The 17,938-nt window shown below is 43.8% G+C and overlaps 1 protein-coding gene across 1 annotated transcript; it reads right to left on the bottom strand.

The window, feature by feature from the left end:
- Positions 1 to 6,704: 6,704 nt before the first annotated feature.
- LOC123094211 (auxin-responsive protein SAUR71-like) lies at positions 6,705 to 7,262 on the bottom strand. Its single transcript, XM_044516269.1, has one exon. It carries the CDS (start codon positions 7,141 to 7,143, stop codon positions 6,856 to 6,858), a length of 288 nt encoding a protein of 95 aa, XP_044372204.1. The 5' UTR covers positions 7,144 to 7,262; the 3' UTR covers positions 6,705 to 6,855.
- Between the last annotated feature and the right edge of the window lie 10,676 nt (positions 7,263 to 17,938).

Below are 17,938 nucleotides of genomic sequence, written 5' to 3'. Positions count from 1 at the left end.
CCTCGTCCCTCTCTAGTTTTCGTTTATTCCGCAGGTCCTGCGGTGAGTTACAAATATGAGCAACGGCACCGGTATCAAATACCCAGGAGTTACTACGAGTACTGGTAAGGTACACATCAATTACATGTATATCAAATATACCTTTGGTGTTGCCGGTCTTCTTGTCCGCTAAGTATTTGGGGCAGTTCCGCTTCCAGTGACCACTTTCCTTGCAATAAAAGCACTCAGTCTCGGGCTTGGGTCCATTCTTTGGCTTCTTCCCGGCAGCTTGCTTGCTGGGCGCGGCAACTTCCTTGCCGTCCTTCTTGAAGTTCTTTTTACCCTTGCCCTTCTTGAACTTAGTGGTTTTATTCATCATCAACACTTGATGTTCCTTCTTGACTTCTACCTCTGCTGATTTCAGCATTGCAAATACTTCAGGAATGGTCTTTACCATCCCCTGCATATTGAAGTTCATCACAAAGCTCTTGTAGCTTGGTGGAAGCGACTGGAGGATTCTGTCAATGACCGCGTCATCCGGGAGATTAACTCCCAGCTGAGTCAAGCGGTTATGTAACCCAGACATAGTGAGTATGTGCTCACTGACAGAACTATTTTCCTCCATCTTACAGCTGAAGAATTTGTCGGAGACTTCATATCTCTCGACCCGGGCATGAGCTTGAAAAACCATTTTCAGCTCTTCGAACATCTCATATGCTCCATGTCTCTCAAAACGCTTTTGGAGCCCCGGCTCTAGGCTGTAAAGCATGCCGCACTGAACGAGGGAATAGTCATCGGAACGTGCCTGCCAAGCGTTCATAACGTCTTGTTCTGCAGGGAGAACAGGTGCGTCACCCAGCGGTGCTTGTAGGACATAATCTTTCTTGGCAGCTATGAGGATGATCCTCAGGTTCCGGACCCAGTCCGTATAGTTGCTGCCATCGTCTTTCAGCTTGGTTTTCTCTAGGAACGCGTTGAAATTGAATACAACGTTGGCCATTTGATCTACAGGACATATTGTAAAGATTTTAGACTAAGTTCATGATAATTAAGTTCATCTAATCAAATTATTAATGAACTCCCACTCAGATTAGACATCCCTCTAGTCATCTAAGTGTTACACGATCCAAGTCGACTAGGCCATGTCCGATTAACACGTGAGACGGACTAGTCATCATCGGTGAACATCTTCATGTTGATCGTATCTTCCATACGACTCGTGTTCGACCTTTCGGTCTCTGTGTTCCGAGGCCATGTCTTCACATGCTAGGCTCGTCAAATTAACCCTAAGTGTTTTTGCATGTGTAAAACTTCTTACACCCGTTGTATGTGAACGTAAGAATCTATCACACCCGATTAACATGTGGTGCTTCGAAACGACGAACTGTAGCAACGGTGCATAGTTAGGGGAGAACACTTCTTGAAATTATTGTAAGGGATCATCTTATTCACTACCGTCGTTCTAAGTAAACAAGATGCAAAACATGATAAACATCACATGCAATCAAATAATAATAGTGACATGATATGGCCAATATCACATAGCTCCTTTGATCTCCATCTTGGGGCTCCATGATCATCCTTTCACCGTCATACTCATCGACGTGTAAGTTGTGATTCCTTGTAGAATAGCATGAACATCTCATACATCACATATAGATCATTCATCATTCATCACAACTTTGGCCATATCACATCACATAGCATACCCTGCAAAAACAAGTTAGACGTTCTCTAATTGTTGTTTGCATGTTTTACGTGGCTGCCATGGGTTTCTAGCAAGAACGTTTCTTACCTACGCAAAGACCACAACGTGATATGCCAATTGCTATTTACCCTTCATAAGGACCCTTTTCATCTAATCCGATCCGACTAAAGTAGGAGAGACAGACACCCGCTGGCCACCTTATGCAACTAGTGCATGTCAGTCGGTGGAACCTGTCTCACGTAAGAGTACGTGTAAGGTCGGTCCGGGCCGCTTCATCCCACGATGCCGCCGAATCAAGATAAGACTAGTAACAGCAAGCATATTGAACAAAATCAACGCCCACAACTACTTTGTGTTCTACTCGTGCAAGAGAACTACGCATAGACCTAGCTCATGATGCCACTGTTGGGGAACGTTGCAGAAAACAAAAATTTTCCTACGGTTTCACCAAGATCCATCTAGGAGTTCATCTAGCAACGAGTGATTAGATGCATCTACGTACCATGTAGATAGCGAGCGGAAGCGTTCAAGGAACGGGGATGATGTAGTCGAACACGACGTGATTCAAATCACCGATGATCTTAGCACCGAACGGACGGTGCCTCCGCGTTCAACACACGTACGAAACGGATGACGTCTCCTCCTTTCTTGATCCAGCAAGGGGGAAGGAGAGGTTGAGGGAGATGGCACCAGCAGCAGCACAACGGCGTGGTGTTGATGGAGCTGCAGTACTCCGGCAGGGCTACGCCAAGCACTATGGAGGAGGAGGAGGTGTTGGAGAGGGAGAAAGAGGCAACCAAAGGCCTGGGGTCGGTTTGCTCCTCCTTTTCCCCACTATATATAGGGCCAAGGGAGAGGGGGAGGCGCAGCCCTTGCCCCTTCCTCCAAGGAAGGGTGCGGCCAAGGGGGAGGAGTCCATCCTCCCCAAGGCACCTCGGAGGTGCCTTCCCCCTTTAGGACTCTCCCCCTTTTTTCTTCTCTTGGCGCATGGGCCTCTTGGGGCTGGTGCCCTTGGCCCATGTAGGCCAAGGCGCACCCCCTACATCCCATGTGGTCCCCGGGGATGGGTGGCCCCACCCGATGGGCCCCCGGGACCCTTCCGGTGGTCCCGGTACAATACCGATAACCCCGAAACTTGTCCCGACGCCCGAAACAGGACTTCCCATATATAAATCTTTACCTCCGGACCATTACGAAACTCCTCATGACGTCCGGGATCTCATCCGGGACTCCAAACAACATTCGGGTTACTGCATATACATATCCTTACAACCCTAGCGTCACTGAACCTTAAGTGTGTAGACCCTACGGGTTCGGGAGACATGTAGACATGACCGAGATCGCTCTCCGGTCAATAACCAACAGCGGGATCTGGATACCCATGTTGGCTCCCACATGCTCCACGATGATCTCATCGGATGAACCACAATGTCGAGGATTTAATCAACCCCGTATGCAATTCCCTTTGTCAATCGGTATGTTACTTGCCCGAGACTCGATCGTCGGTATCCCAATACCTTGTTCAATCTCGTTACCGGCAAGTCACTTTACTCGTACCGCAATGCATGATCCCGTGACCAGACACTTGGTCACTTTGAGCTCATAATGATGATGCATTACCGAGTGGGCCCAGTGATACCTCTCCGTTATCCGGAGTGACAAATCCCAGTCTCGATCCGTATAAAACAATAGATACTTTCGGAGATACCTGTAATGCACCTTTATAGTCACCCAGTTACGTTGTGACGTTTGATACACCCAAAGCACTCCTACGGTATCCAGGAGTTACACGCTCTCATGGTCAAAGGAAGAGATACTTGACATTGGCAAAGCTCTAGCAAACGAACTACACAATCTTTGTACTATGCTTAGGATTGGGTCTTGTCCATCACATTATTCTCCTAATGATGTGATCCCGTTATCAATAACATCCAATGTTCATAGCCAGGAAACCATGACTATCTATTGATCAACGAGCTAGTCAACTAGAGGCTTACTAGGGACATGTTGGTGTCTGTTATTCACACATGTATTACGATTTCCGGATAATACAATTATAGCATGAATAAAGACAATTATCATGAACAAAGAAATATAATAATAATGCTTTTATTATTGCCTCTAGGGCATATTTCCAACACTCACAAGCATAACCGTCCCTGCAAATAACACGAAACAGCATGCATCAATACTCCAATGACATACATCACACGAACCAGAATAATTCAGAAAATGAATTACTTATCAATATAATCCAAAGCGATTGATCGGTGGGTCAACATCTGAACAGAATCAGATTGTTTGGTGTATGTAGTTCACAAAGACGGCCATTGTGTGTACTACATCGCACAGACCACCAATATGTTTAACCCGGAGCATTAGTGTTGGAGCCTTTATAATCAGCAACCTGCAACAAGACATGGACAAACTGAAAAGGATAATGCATGCGGTAAACAATAGAAAAAAGGCCAAACGATAGAGAGGCAACAGACCTCACTAACAGTATATACTTCTTCGAGAGAAGACGCAAGCCAAGCAAAGTTATGTACTCCTCACAAGCATAACCGTCCCTGCAAATAACACGAAACAGCATGCATCAATACTCCAATGACATACATCACACGAACCAGACAAAATTTTTGGGAATATGAAAATGTGTAGCCTGCAAGTTCACAGTCGCAGCAAGTAGGAAATGATGATCCTTATATATCAGTAAAAATACAGATAATAAACAAACCAGCATCAGCTCTGTCAGTCAAACAAGCCTGACTCTAACCCATATATCAAGCAATAATAGGGTCAGGGGAAGTCCAGATTCTCTCCATGGTGGTGGGCAGAATTGTGCGGCGGCCGACTTGGATGGTGCACATCGTCCTGGCGAGGAAGAGCAGGTCTGCCACGAGAGTAACAGCAGTGATGTTGTTTACGCTGGCACGTTGTCATCGCCGGTGGACAGAACTTCAAAGGTTGATGGGGATATAGGAAGGGGGAGGGGAGGGGAGGGGAGGGGATGGGGTGCGCACACCCGTATAATCGGAAGCCAATTAGATGCAACATATATGAAGAGATGGCGGGAGGTGCGCATTAGCTGCCATGAATGGGTACCGAGAACTGATGCTTCAGTTTCCACGCCGGCGCATATACCGAATTAAATTTCCACTCAACAGCCGCATCAACTGCGATAACCCGCATGATTAGGCAGTTTCCCATCGCCTCGCCTCGCGGAGCGCATCACCCGACCGGCCCCACATCGCCCGCGTTTGCTGGATCGAGCCATTACCTCCGTTCTCTGTCTCGAATCGGCCCGTTGACCTTCCTCTGCAACGATAGACCGCGATCCAGCTCTATCTCTCGCTCGGAGGTTCTCCAAATGGGCCTGGAGAAACGGCCCAAGGAACCACAGACCACGGTTTTTTCTTTTGGAGTAGAGGCCCTTTAGGACAGCTGGCCCAGGCAAAAAAGACTGCGGTGGTGGGTCGAATTGACAGCACATCTGACGGCTAAGATCGGGCAGATCACGTGAATGGACGGCTAAAAACTGCCAGGTCGTGAGATGGCTTTGTTTAGGTGCAGTTTTACTGTTCTTAATGGGGTTAGAGCTCGATCTGCGGGGCGGGGGGATTAGAGCTTACCTGGAAGATAAGACTATATGGAGTGAGTGAACTTGCATTCAAAACTAAGTTGTTTATTTGTTTTATATTTATGGTAAAAGAAACACTATTCATCCATGTGCCTGTTATGCTTCACAAGATTATTCCTCATTATCGTCACCCCTTTGAGAGGGAATCAGAAGAAAAAAATTAAATCTAGAGATAATTTCAACTTTCAAAATTTATTAATAGCAATAATCACAATGAACGAGAGACTGTCACATCAAGTTAACCAAGAATTTATCTTTATTTCAAATTCAGGCATTGTGACAACTAAATGAATCTAATCATTCTAGTACAACGTTCCGCCGTTCTGCGCTATTGGTCAACAGCCTACTAAATCCTCCTGGAAATCACATTTGGCATCACATTTGGCAGCGAGACACGGAATTCTGCAAACGTGATGTGCTTACGGCACACAGTTTGAAAAAGCCCATGATATCAGACACGCTGGGAGGCATTGTCCAATCAAGTAAGTCTTTATAACTTTAACTATGAATGAGCCATCTTCGATAGCGAAAGTTTCAAAACAGAAGAAAATTTGCTTCATGTCCATCAATCTGGTCTAAAAGTGTGAATTCATGTGTTTCCATTAAACGTGAATGCTATCATTGGAGCCCACATATTTACTTTGTTGTTGATTTGCTACACCCATTTCTTAATTAGTAGGAAGTTTGAATAACTATTTATTTAAGGACACATTTTTTTTAATTTAGGATCTCTAAGCTACATTGCTCTTTTGGATGACAAATGACACAATTAGACATTATTAATTTTCACCATCACATTGCCATTGAAAAAAAATATTTTCTTAGAGATATCATTGTGGCAAAAAGAAGAAAGATAAACACTTGTAACTCGGGCTGAATATTTGCTAGTGGACTGATATCTTTCCTCTTTTTTTGGCTGCAGTCACTTTTTTGTACCATCCGATCATGATCCATCGGCCGAGAGCCTTTCTTCCTCCTCTCACCCCAACAAACCACCTCCGGCATCGTCGGCCGAACCTTAGGGCACACCCACCTGCGGCCGGCGATGGTACCTCTCATGCCTTGCTGCCTCCTCTGCTAGTACAACGCCAGTCCCAGTCCCACTAAACCTACCCATCTGTGGAGGACGCCCCCCCACCCCCCACCCCCCCGGTGGCCCCTGGCAAGCCTCCCCCTCGGTTCCGTGGGCGATGCCGTGACCGGCCATGGCGTCCTCATCTCTTGCGGGACCAGAATTAATTGACTGGCGCTTCAAAAGAATCCAGGAGCCCAAAGAATAGTAAACGCGTGTAACTAATGGTTTGGGTTGTGATTTCAATGTCTCCCGTTAGGCACAATTGAAATGGAAGAACTAACTATAGTACAGTTCTTGCGCAGGTGGAGTGAGCACTTCAAATTTGACACGAATTTGTCTTTCACGTTCCTAATGTATTCATGTACAAAAGAACTAATATCAATCAAAGAAAGGACTTCGTATATCTAACTATACTCTTCTACATTGGCACTGCTGCATATGTACGCCCGGCGCCTAGTCGGCTCTGTGCAGCGCGCCGTCGACGACCCGGCGGAAGTGTCCCGCGTCGCACAGGATCCGCAGCACGCCCGGCTGGCCGTACCCGTACTGCTGCGCCGCCATGTCTAGGAGCTCCGCGATGCACGGTTCCCGGAGCAGCCTCACCGGAACCACCACGCGCGCGCCGCAGCCGGTGACCATCGGGACGTGCCCTCTCGGGACCTTCTCCAGCTCGTCGTGGCGGCACGGCGAGGCGCCGGGCGACCCCGACGACTCGCCGCCGCTCTTCCTCCTCCATGCCATGGCGATGAATAAGAATGTGTCAGGCCGGTCGATCGCCTCGACGTTGGAGACCTGGAGCTGCGGCGAGGCGCTGGTTTCTTGTGTTGATGATGAGGCCGAGCCAGTACATTTATACGGCCGGGAAGTGGAACGTGTGCTTCATCCTACGTAGGTGGTCAAAGTCATGGCGTGGATAGTCTCGTGGCCATGGCCCGACCTCGACGATCCCTTCGGGGTGGATGGGAGTTTATTGCACTTGGCGGCTTCTTTTTGACCTGTGATGAGGAGCGGCGGTCGTGTGAAAGAAGTCCAAAATCTGGGGCCATCGAAAGGTTAGGTTCGTTGCATGGTGACCAAAAAAACGAGGGAGAAAGTAACCGGAAATCAAACTCTGATCCCCGAGGTCATCTCTTCTCCTATGAACATTACATTCAAGACCGCTTAAGAAAAAGCGAAACAATCAGCGGTTAGATGGTTAGGTGAGCAGTGATATCCGCAGACCATCAGGGTTCAAGTCTTGATGCTTGCGTATGTACCGTGTTTAGAAAACCGTTCAAAAAACCGCTAAAAATGACAGTACATTTAAATGAAATGTTAAATAAATTTGAAAATCCAAATTTTTTTATACATCAAAGATGAATGACTTTTCTAGGTGCTTGCAAATTTTTACACAAAGATAGCATCCGAAAAACTCAGTACAAAAAACGAAAACTGAAACTTGAAATTTACTGCAACTTTGGACCTTTTTTAGCTCTAAATTTTTTTAGTGCCATTGTGAGGGTGTCCTTTTCGAATTTACTTGCATGTCCGCTTGGGGACATCGATTCTTGCCAACCCTTGGATCAATATAGTGTAAATATTGCAGATGGTTGAAAATACTCGTAGTGTCTAACTATCTATATCATGTAGGGCACAAGCACAAAAGAGTGTTGTCAATCGGCGACCCCTTCCTGAGCGTGGATAAGTATGATTGGACTCAACTTGGACCAGCGTGTTGACGACGCAAGATTTGGCAACTAACACGTTCCGGATTATTTATAAGAAAAACAGTTAGAGTATGAGCATGGTTTCATGTACGACCTCCGTCCTTATTTATTGGTCTCCTTAGTATTTTGTGCCAAATTTTGATTATTAATTTAATTAATAAAATGTTAATGCATGTCACAAAAAATAGTATCATTGAAAACTATGTTCAAATATGAATCCAATGATATGATTTTTTATGACCTGCATTTACATTTTATCAGTTAAATCTATGATCAGATTTTGGCATAAAATACGAATAGAACTAATAACCACGACGGAAGTAGTAGGTCGGCTAAAAGAATGGTGCACTTTTTTTGTGCCATTGGTCTTCATCAAATGATTGTTGTTTGCCTTCAAAAAAAAAACGACTGTTGTTTGTATTCTACCCCCAACCTCTTCCTTCTCCGAAACCGCCAACCACCACCGGTCGATCCACCTGCCGTCGTCACCCATGGCCAACGGCGCTCTCGCGGCCGGCTTGCTGCCTCACCCTCTCCTTATCGCCGTCCAACATCATGCAGCCGCCACCCTCGGTCATCCCTCTAAACCATCACGACGGCTAGATTCATTTCGGGAACCACGTCACACCCACCCGCACCTATCAACCGACGCCTTCCTTGCCTATGACGGTGCACCGATGCTCGCTACCACTCGCAGCGTCGTTCATCATCGATGTCGGCCTCGATCTGCGCTTTGTACTCTCTCCAAAATTGATTTGCACAAATTCAAAATTCGTTCAGACTTATAAATAGCCCGTGCGTTAAGGTATGTGTTTCAGTTAGGAGATCTTTTCTCTACAAAATGACTCAGATCTAGTGTAGAGGTGCATCGAAAGTACAAGGCACCAATGAAGAATGGCGGCACTGGTTCTTCCTGTGTGTAGGGTGTTGATGACTTGTTGCGGTGATCTTGGCAAGAGGAGGGGGGGAGCATAGGTGAACTGCATTTGTTGTGGTGCTCCTCGAGCACCGAGTCGCGATTTCCACGGTGAAAGCCCAATGTCTCGCCTTCATTGGTTGTGACTGGCAATGGCCTTGCATACATAAGGCATTGTTTTGTGAAATCGGATTTTCTCCTGAGTGAAAACTTAAGATCTTCGATCGGACAACGACAATGCTGGTGCATTGTTTTCTTCTTGAAGGCATCGTTTTTTAAGAATCGCTTTTTGCAGTTTTGCTGTTGTGAGTTTTTCATCACTGCGACGGGGGCTTTGTTTTATATTCCTCTATTTTTATTTATTTTTCTTGGCTGTGTGCATCCTTGCTTGATATCTTTGGATATCTGGTTGGTGTAGAGGCTGGATGTAATTGATATCTTCGCAATATTAATATATTTCCTTTGTCGAAAAGAAATACAAAGCACAATGAACAATAAATCTCGGGACCAACGAGAACGACTACCATCATAAAACGAGCCGCGACGACGCGCCGGCGTCGTCCTGCCCAATTTGTCAAAGCCTGGCCAGTAAACGCCCGTAAGGCTGGTCATAGTGGGGAGTAACTTAGACTAGTAACATTCATATATTACTAGTCTATGTTACTACCTCTATAGTGCATAGTATCATAGATTAGTATCATAGGTGGTCTCATTTATTGCCATGCATGACACATAGTAGCATCACATTTATTATGTTACGGTATGTACCTATGTTACTATAATTATCTTTTTTTCTTTAATTTTCTGTCACATAAGCATGTTTGCGACTCCCAGATGCATGATACTACTTATGTTACCCCCGCTATGGCCAGCCTAAACCAGCTGCCTGCGGCTTCGGCGAGGGCTTCGGCGAGGAAACACACCACGCTTGTAATTGCCGCTCGTCGAACGGTTCAAAGACCCCAAAGCGACGGAGACAGATGCATGCTGGTCACTGCCGCTCGTGTGACCCGTTGCCTTTCGCGGCACGTGGGCGTGCGGCCAACTCGCAGGATGCGATCGTGCAATCTTGCTCCGTTTCCGTTATTCTCCATGGGGTGCTGCAGCGCGTGGTAAGGAATAGCGCTCAAACTAGTGGTTAATAGTGGCGATACAAGTTTGGAATTTGAATAGTATAGACGCACGTGCATCTATGGCAACTTCGCAACGTGTTTCTGAACCTGTCACGGGAAATACGCAACGTCCGTCAAGCAAAAAAGAAAATGAATGAGGGAACGTAGTTGGGCTAAACCTATGGCTAGGAGTCCAAATTTCAGTTCATAGAGTGCGATCGCGAGACCTCCTATTTGACGCCTGTTTGCATCAAAAGGCCTGCCGGCTCATGTATTTCTAGGCCAACCTAGTTCGATCTATTCCTTAGCACGTGCGCCCTTCGTTCTTTTTTCATTTCATTTTTAACATGATTTAATGTATATGGATGAAAAAAAGTTCGAAAATTCTAAAACTTTTTTACGAATAAACAAAAATGTTCGTGGGCTATAAAATTTATGAAAAAATGCTCATGAATAATAGCTGTTCCAAAACTGAAAAGATGTTCACATGATTTTGGAAATTATCACAATTTCAAATTGTGTCTGAATTTCCACATAAATGTAGTGCTTTATATGTTTTGGGATTTTGAAATCTTATTATATTTCAAAAATGTTAGCATAACATTCAAAAACGATGTTCTCGGGAAAATGTTCGGATAATTAAAAAAATCATATTTTTTTTGAAAATCTTGAAGCGAAAGTGTTAAACATAAAAGAAACAAGTAAAGTAAAATTGAAAATAAACAAACAAGGAATAATGAAAAGGAAAAAAGGTTAATGATGAGAAAATGAAATTTGTTAAGTACTATTCCCTCCGTTCCTAAATATAAGGTGTATTAGTTTTTCAAAAAGTCAATTGTTGTCTATGTTTGACCAACTTTACAGCAAAATATATAAAGATTTATAATACTAAATATATAAAATGTAAAAATATATTTCATGATGAATCTAGTGATAATGATTCGGTATTCTAGATATTGATATTTTTGTCTATAAACTTGGTCAAACTAAGAGAAGTTTGACTTTTTGGAAAGATAATACACCTTATATTTAGAAACGGAGGGGTAGAAAACAAGCCGGAGAAAAAAATAAACCAAAATAAATAGGTTAGCGAAGTATAGTTGTCCGCTTATTAAATAGAGGACGCCGACGTAAATGGGTTGGTCAGCTCGCACTCCCCCGTGTGTTTGGATGTAAATTTGACATGGGACCACCTACATGTCGCATCCTGCGGCACGTTGTGAGTCATTCACACAAGGCACTGTCGTGGTTTTGTAATGACAGATGTCCTCGTGAAAGGACTTAGTCATGTGGCCATCGCCGCTAAGTAGTAGATTGAACGGGGTTGATCGAAATCGAGAGACAAAGGTTACCCAGGTTCGGCCCCTCATGGTGGAGGTAAAAGTCTACACCTGTTTGATCGTTATTGATGATGATGATCTCAAATACAAGGGTACGACTTGGCTAACCTAGCACTCGAGAGATTGTAACATAGTCCTTCTGCCTCAAGGGCTCCCCTTGATATATATAGATTGTAACATAGTCCTTCTGCCTCAAGGGCTCCCCTTGATATATATAGGTGGAGGCCCTGGCCTTACAACAGATTCCGGGTCGTACTACGATCCGTGTCTTAGTATGTTTCCTACATGCCTTGTTTCCTAAGTAAGAAGCTTCCTTTGGCGTCATGACACACTAGCGGCTTGTACTTCTGGGCCGTGAGTCAGCCCATCTGGCGACTCATCTCCTGGGCTTGAACTCGTGGTCATCCCAGCCCATCATCAAAGCACACCTTTATCAAATCGCAAAGAATGACTTGGCCCTAAACGGGCGGGTCATATCGTGGGGTTACATCCCCAACAGGAATCCATGAATGGGCCAGCCAAATAGCAGAAACCGCGAGCGACCAAAAGGCACTAGAGCATATAATCCAACAAACTAGTGCACTCGAGCGGGGGCGAACTTGCAACCGATGGCTACTGAACATTTTTTGTAATTCCGAAAAAAAATGAAACTACAATTTTTTTTTGAAATTTTGCAAAAACAGGGACATTTTTTGGAAAATATCAACCAAAATGAAATTTTTAATATTTGCCAAAATTCTGCACAATAGTTTAAAATTTCAAACAGTTTCTGAAAAAGAAAATAAAATTAAAAGGGAAACAAAAAACAAAAACAAAAAAATAATGGAATAAAACAAAAAAAGGAGAGAAAACCTGTTTTTAAGGGGTTAGGAAAGCTTGTTTCGCTAATCCTCTAGAAAGTTTCCAAAACCGTTCGAAAACCGCCTTTTATAGCAACTCTAACCTATCTATAATGAGTTCGCTGAAGGACCCTCCACATGGACCAGTCCACCTAACGAGTTCTTCTGTTTGTTTCTTATCTCATATTTTTTTTCTTAAAAAACAAAGTCGTCTTTTTTAGCCTAAAAACCTTTTTCTTTTTCTTCTTTTTTTTACTTTGTTCAGATCTTGGTTTTCTTCTGTTTTTTCTTAATTTTCCCTGTTTCTTTTCAAAATATGTTTGTACTAAACGGCGAGCATTTTTAAGATGCATATATTGAAATCTTTTTAGCATAAGGTGAAGTTTTTAGAAATGCAAACTGATTTTTTTTAGCATATGGTCAACATTTTTTAATACAATTGAAGATTGTTGGTATATAAATTGAACATTTTATATATATATGATGAATTTATTTAATACACCCAACATTTTTTTAAAGTTTGATGAACTTTTTTTAATATACTCTGAGCTATTATAAATTCATATAGTACCACCGTCCGGAATTAGTTATCACTGAATGGATGTATCTAGACGTATTTTAATGCTAAATACATCCATAAGCATCACGTAATTTGAGACGGGGAGAGTACATAAACATTATAGAAAATATATTTTTTATTTTTATTAGGTTATATGAACAATAGCTGGATTTTTTGGGTGAAAACCCAATTCATAAACTGAAAGAAAACATAAAAATAGCTTAGCGAATAAGGTGGCCGGCCCATTCGCTGAAGGAACCTCCAGATGGGTAGGCCAAGATGAGTTTCATGAAAAAAATCATGTGAGTGTACATATTTTTCAAAAAAAATACTAGATACCCCAAAATTCAAACTAATAATCTTATTCATATTCATCACCATTTAAATAAACATATCATTTGAAAATTAAAATTATGAAAATACCTCTTACTAGGCCAGCTTCGTTCAGCCCATCAAATCTTTCATGATCGGAGAAAATACTATTAGGCGGGAGCTCCTGGTTGATGCTCGTGTGCCTATCCAAAAATTACTAGATACCCCAAAAAATTTAAACAAACAGTTTAATATACTTCGTTAATAATTACTCTCTCCGTCCGAAAATACTTGTCATCAAAATGAACAAAAAGGAATGTATCTAGAACTAAAATACATCTAGATACATCCCCTTTTATTCATTTTGATGACAAGTATTTCCGGACAGAGGGAGTACTAGATACCCCAAAATGAGTTTCATGAAAAAAAATCATGTGAGTCCACATATTTTTGAAGATTTATGTAATACTGATTTGTTCGTACGTGAAAAGGATATATTACAAAAAGTACGTCACAAATGATAATTTTTCAAACAAATTCGTATTGGGGTATCTTAGAATATTTAATAAAGTATATTGAGAATAATAGATGGGTATAATCAATGCACACGAGAGGTATATTGAGGATGAGAGTACAAACTCCCCGGAGTACAGAAAATTATCTGAGGCAGAAGCAAGCTATAGCTAGTAGTTGTTGCTGCTCTAGCGAATCCATGATGGTGTGTGAGGCGAAGGCACGCCAACTTTTTCCCTGTTTCTTCAAAAGAATAAAAAAATGTTGCCACTTGATGGTATGCAAACAGTGTGCGGCTCTTCCAAGATCGGGCCATCGGGGCCATGCTAGCTTGTGCTCGATCGACGCCTTGACTAGGGCTGCAAGAAAAGCTCGAGGCTCGTGAGCGGCTCGAGATCGACTCGTATTTTGGCTCGACTCGAGATCGACTCGAAAAGAAATGAGCTGAGTATGAACACTTTATTTAGCTTGATAGAGAAATGAGTTAATCTTGAGCCAACACTGGCTCGCTCGATTTAGCTCGACAACTCGGTGTCATATAATTATGTTAAATAATCTGATGTATATTTAAAGGATATATGATAATTTATTGCCATATATGTTGTGTCCAATTTTTTCTCAATTTTACTTAGTAGGAAACATGGAGGCCTATTAAGCGTGAGAAATTTAGCCTCAATGTGGTGCATGGTCAGTCATCTGCCAAATATTCTATTATTCTCAGCCAAAGTTTAAGAGTAGACGCACCTTCATTTTCTATCTTTCTAGTTCATTGATCCCTATTTATAAAGTGCTAGTGTTTAGTTGAGAGAGAATAAGTCAAATTTTATAGTGGTTTTCTATGTTGTGTTGTTGTCTATAATGTTTGAAAAATTGCCTATTCATAAAATCATCTTATTACTTAGCTCGAAACTAGCTCGAGATCGGCTCGAGATCGATACAAGCTGAGCACGAGCTACTTTCTATGGCTCGACCATGAGCTTCTCTCAGTTTGAGCTCGCTCGAATTTTAGTATAATCTGAGCTGAGCCTAATCCAACTCGCTCGAACTTGACTCGTTTGCAGCCCTAGCCTTGACGGGGTACCCACCCGGCAGAAAGCGATGCCATCCATACCGGACGTACCACTTCGAGGACGTGCGTAGAGTACGGATGGCCGGTGGCTAGCTCAATCATGTTGGCATGTCATAGTTGGAACGTTTTTCTTTTCTTCTTTTACTCCTTGTTGGTATAGTTGGAAGTTGGAACATTCTTGCACGTTGACTAGACGCCACTCAGCTTTTGAGGGGAAAAAAACTTTTGAGCAACGCACTAGATAATCAGGTATGCATATCTCGACCTAGCCTTCCAAGGACAATATGACAACATGCATGCACGGCCGTCGTCGACTGATTATTTACACGTACACTTTTGTGCAAAAGGAGGAGAATAAGTTGGAAAACTACACGCCACTGGTGCGAAACGGGCGACACTTTGAGCTTTCGGGCTGAAGACAGCCCACTTATATGCTGCGCAAAGCATGCATACGGACGGACTAGTGGAGAGAAGTATATAGACACATGGTGGACACATATGAGACGACACAATAAGGTTCAGACTTTGTTAGTACAAGGCTAAGCTAAGCCATCACGCACCAAGCAGAAATATTTGACCAAGCACAAACTACCACTCCGATGTATCAACTGATTGCAGCCGCTTATATTTCAAAATGATAATGCTTCGCTGAAAGAAGACTAAAAGTCTAAAACACTTTCCCGTATGACAATCGATGAGACACCTTCGTATATTACAGAAAAATACTTGTTTCATACCAGTTTTTTTAGAAAAACTTTTAATACATTCATCTTCAGTCATGGTAGTACAGCGAACACTAGGAACAATTAAAATTACATCCAGATTCGACCACGTAGCGACGACTGCAAGCACTGAAGCAAGCTGAAGGCGCCGCCGTCATCGCCTCTCCCTCGTTAGAGCCGCGCAAACCTTGTTGTAAAAGACAGTCGGGAAGTCATCGTGCTAAGCCCCCATAAAACCAGCGCACCAGAACGGCAACCACCGCCGTTGAAGAGTAGCATAGATCAGAAGGATCCGACCTGAAGACGCACGAACGTAGAGGAACTACGACAAGATCCGAACAAATCCACACCAATGACAGATCCACCGGAGACACGCCTCCACACGCCCACCGACGATGCTAGACGCGCCACCGGAACGGGGACTAGGTGAGGAGAACTTTATTCCATCTTTAGAAAGTTGTCATCATCTCATCTTTCTAAGCAGGACATAAACCCTAACAAAATTTAAAGAAATATCTAAAGACGGAGCCCTCTCGCTGGCAAGGGCTGGGATCCACCGCAGCGCCATGGCACTAAGGCCACTGGAGACGAGGCGGACCAGCGGCGGAGCCGGCGGAAAACAGAGGAAACCTAGCCTTTTTCTTTTCTTGTGGGAGGAGGCCAACGGATCTGCCAGACTCACGTATCACCGGCGGCAACTTAGTAATTTTGTTTGAACTTGTTGTATAGAAAAATAACTATTGCCATGAAACTGTTTTGTTAGGTGGCTGTTCGAGGCTCAAGGACAGATGCAAAATAGGAATGGGTTCATAAACAGGAATTTCAGGGGCTCTGCGTCTATTGTGCCGCTGCAGAGAATCTCATCTGTATTTGGAATTTTGGATACATATTAATCATCTGTTTCTGAAACAATAATGTGTACTAATTCACATAGTAGCCTCTCGGGGCAGTATCTATGTTTAGTGGGATGGGACACCACCACCTGCAGGGAAAACGCCGTCGGGGTAGGGACCATCAGTGTGTTCTACTAGAAAATAAACAAAATTGATACTGAAAAAGCTTTTTTTTAGAAAAATTGTGCATTTTCTTTTCAAAGCACCACGAGTGTTATTTTTTCATGAAGTTTTGCATGCAGGTTGAACACTGAAACATGTTTGTTTGCAAAAGATAGTTATTTTTGTTTGCTATTTGTCTGCATTTACTATTCACAAGGGTACTTGTGAGCAGAATGAATATCTAAAGAATTGAAGCCTATCAATATTTGTTACACACGAGTGACCCCAACATGAAACTACTCCTGGATCAATGCATTTAGATGTTCCGTGCAACGCACGGGCATCTTACCAGTAATTGTAACCATCAGAGAATCAATAAGACAGTTCATTAATTCTTGCAATTGTTTCTTCACGCGAAGGAATAAAAGTTGCTGCCAGTTGATAGTACGCAAACAGTGTGCGGCTCTTCCAAGATCGGGCCATTGGGCCATGCTAGCTCGTGCTCGATCGACGCCTCGACGGGGTACCCACCCGGCAGAAAGCGATGCCACCGAGACTAGGCCATGCTAGAATCCGGCCGGACGTACCACTTCGAGGACGTGCGTACTGCGTAGAGTACGGACGGCCGGTGGCTAGCTCGATCATGTTGGCATGGCAGTCACTGGTGGCCATCGCAGGCGATCCCACCCACCCGGAGAACTAAACAAGAGTGAGTACGGACGGACGTGCGTGGCCTTGATCAGAATCAAACGGCTGAGAGCCTCAACGCCTACCTTCTCTCTAATCCCCACCATCCTCGACGCGGGTGACCACCCCACACCCGCCCACATGCGAAGTTGTGAAGCATCCGCCTCGCCTCCACCTGCATTGTCGTCATCTTTGGCTCGAGCTGGATCGATCAATTACAACATCACAGCTACCTGTCTCACCCTAGGGTGGCACTGCACAAGGTTCTTCAATCAAGCACCACGGGTATGCATCAAGCACAATGGGGCGACCAAGAAGTCTAGCAACACACGCAATAGTTTTCGCCATCCATTCTCGGCAAGTTGAAACATTTCAAGGAGTGCATACTATGACAAAAAAAGGGACATAGTTCGGAAGTGCTTCATCCCGAGCACACATGCTCCCTCGTGAACAATAAAACCCAAGAGTCGCTCGATCCAAGACAACTTTCTTTATATCAGGAATGCTTTGTGGAGGTCGCACAAGAACAAAGAGTTGGTTTTGATGCAGAAATTGGATACTGCAAGTACTCTTGATAATGCGTCTTCGAGTTACCTGCTCGAGCTCATGTCCAGGTTGGGGTTCGGTCAGCGGTAGTGTAACCTGATTGCTATGTTAGGGTCATCCGCCTCCTCTACTATCTTGGTGAGTGAGCCTGGTTTGCGTTTTTGTAGCAAGCAAAGCCTTCGTCAGGGAGACCCTCTCTCCCTATCTGTTACGAAGTCCT

Source organism: Triticum aestivum, chromosome 4B, assembly GCF_018294505.1.
Source record: "Triticum aestivum cultivar Chinese Spring chromosome 4B, IWGSC CS RefSeq v2.1, whole genome shotgun sequence".
Classification (NCBI taxonomy): domain Eukaryota; kingdom Viridiplantae; phylum Streptophyta; class Magnoliopsida; order Poales; family Poaceae; genus Triticum; species Triticum aestivum.
The sequence above is the reverse complement of the archived record's forward strand: the minus strand, read 5'-3'. Positions and strand labels throughout refer to the sequence as shown.

What these genes read in the sequence shown, in the direction of transcription:
- LOC123094211 (XM_044516269.1), bottom strand. Translation starts at nt 7,143, where the DNA reads ATGGCATGGAGGAGGAAGAGCGGCGGCGAGTCGTCGGGGTCGCCCGGC.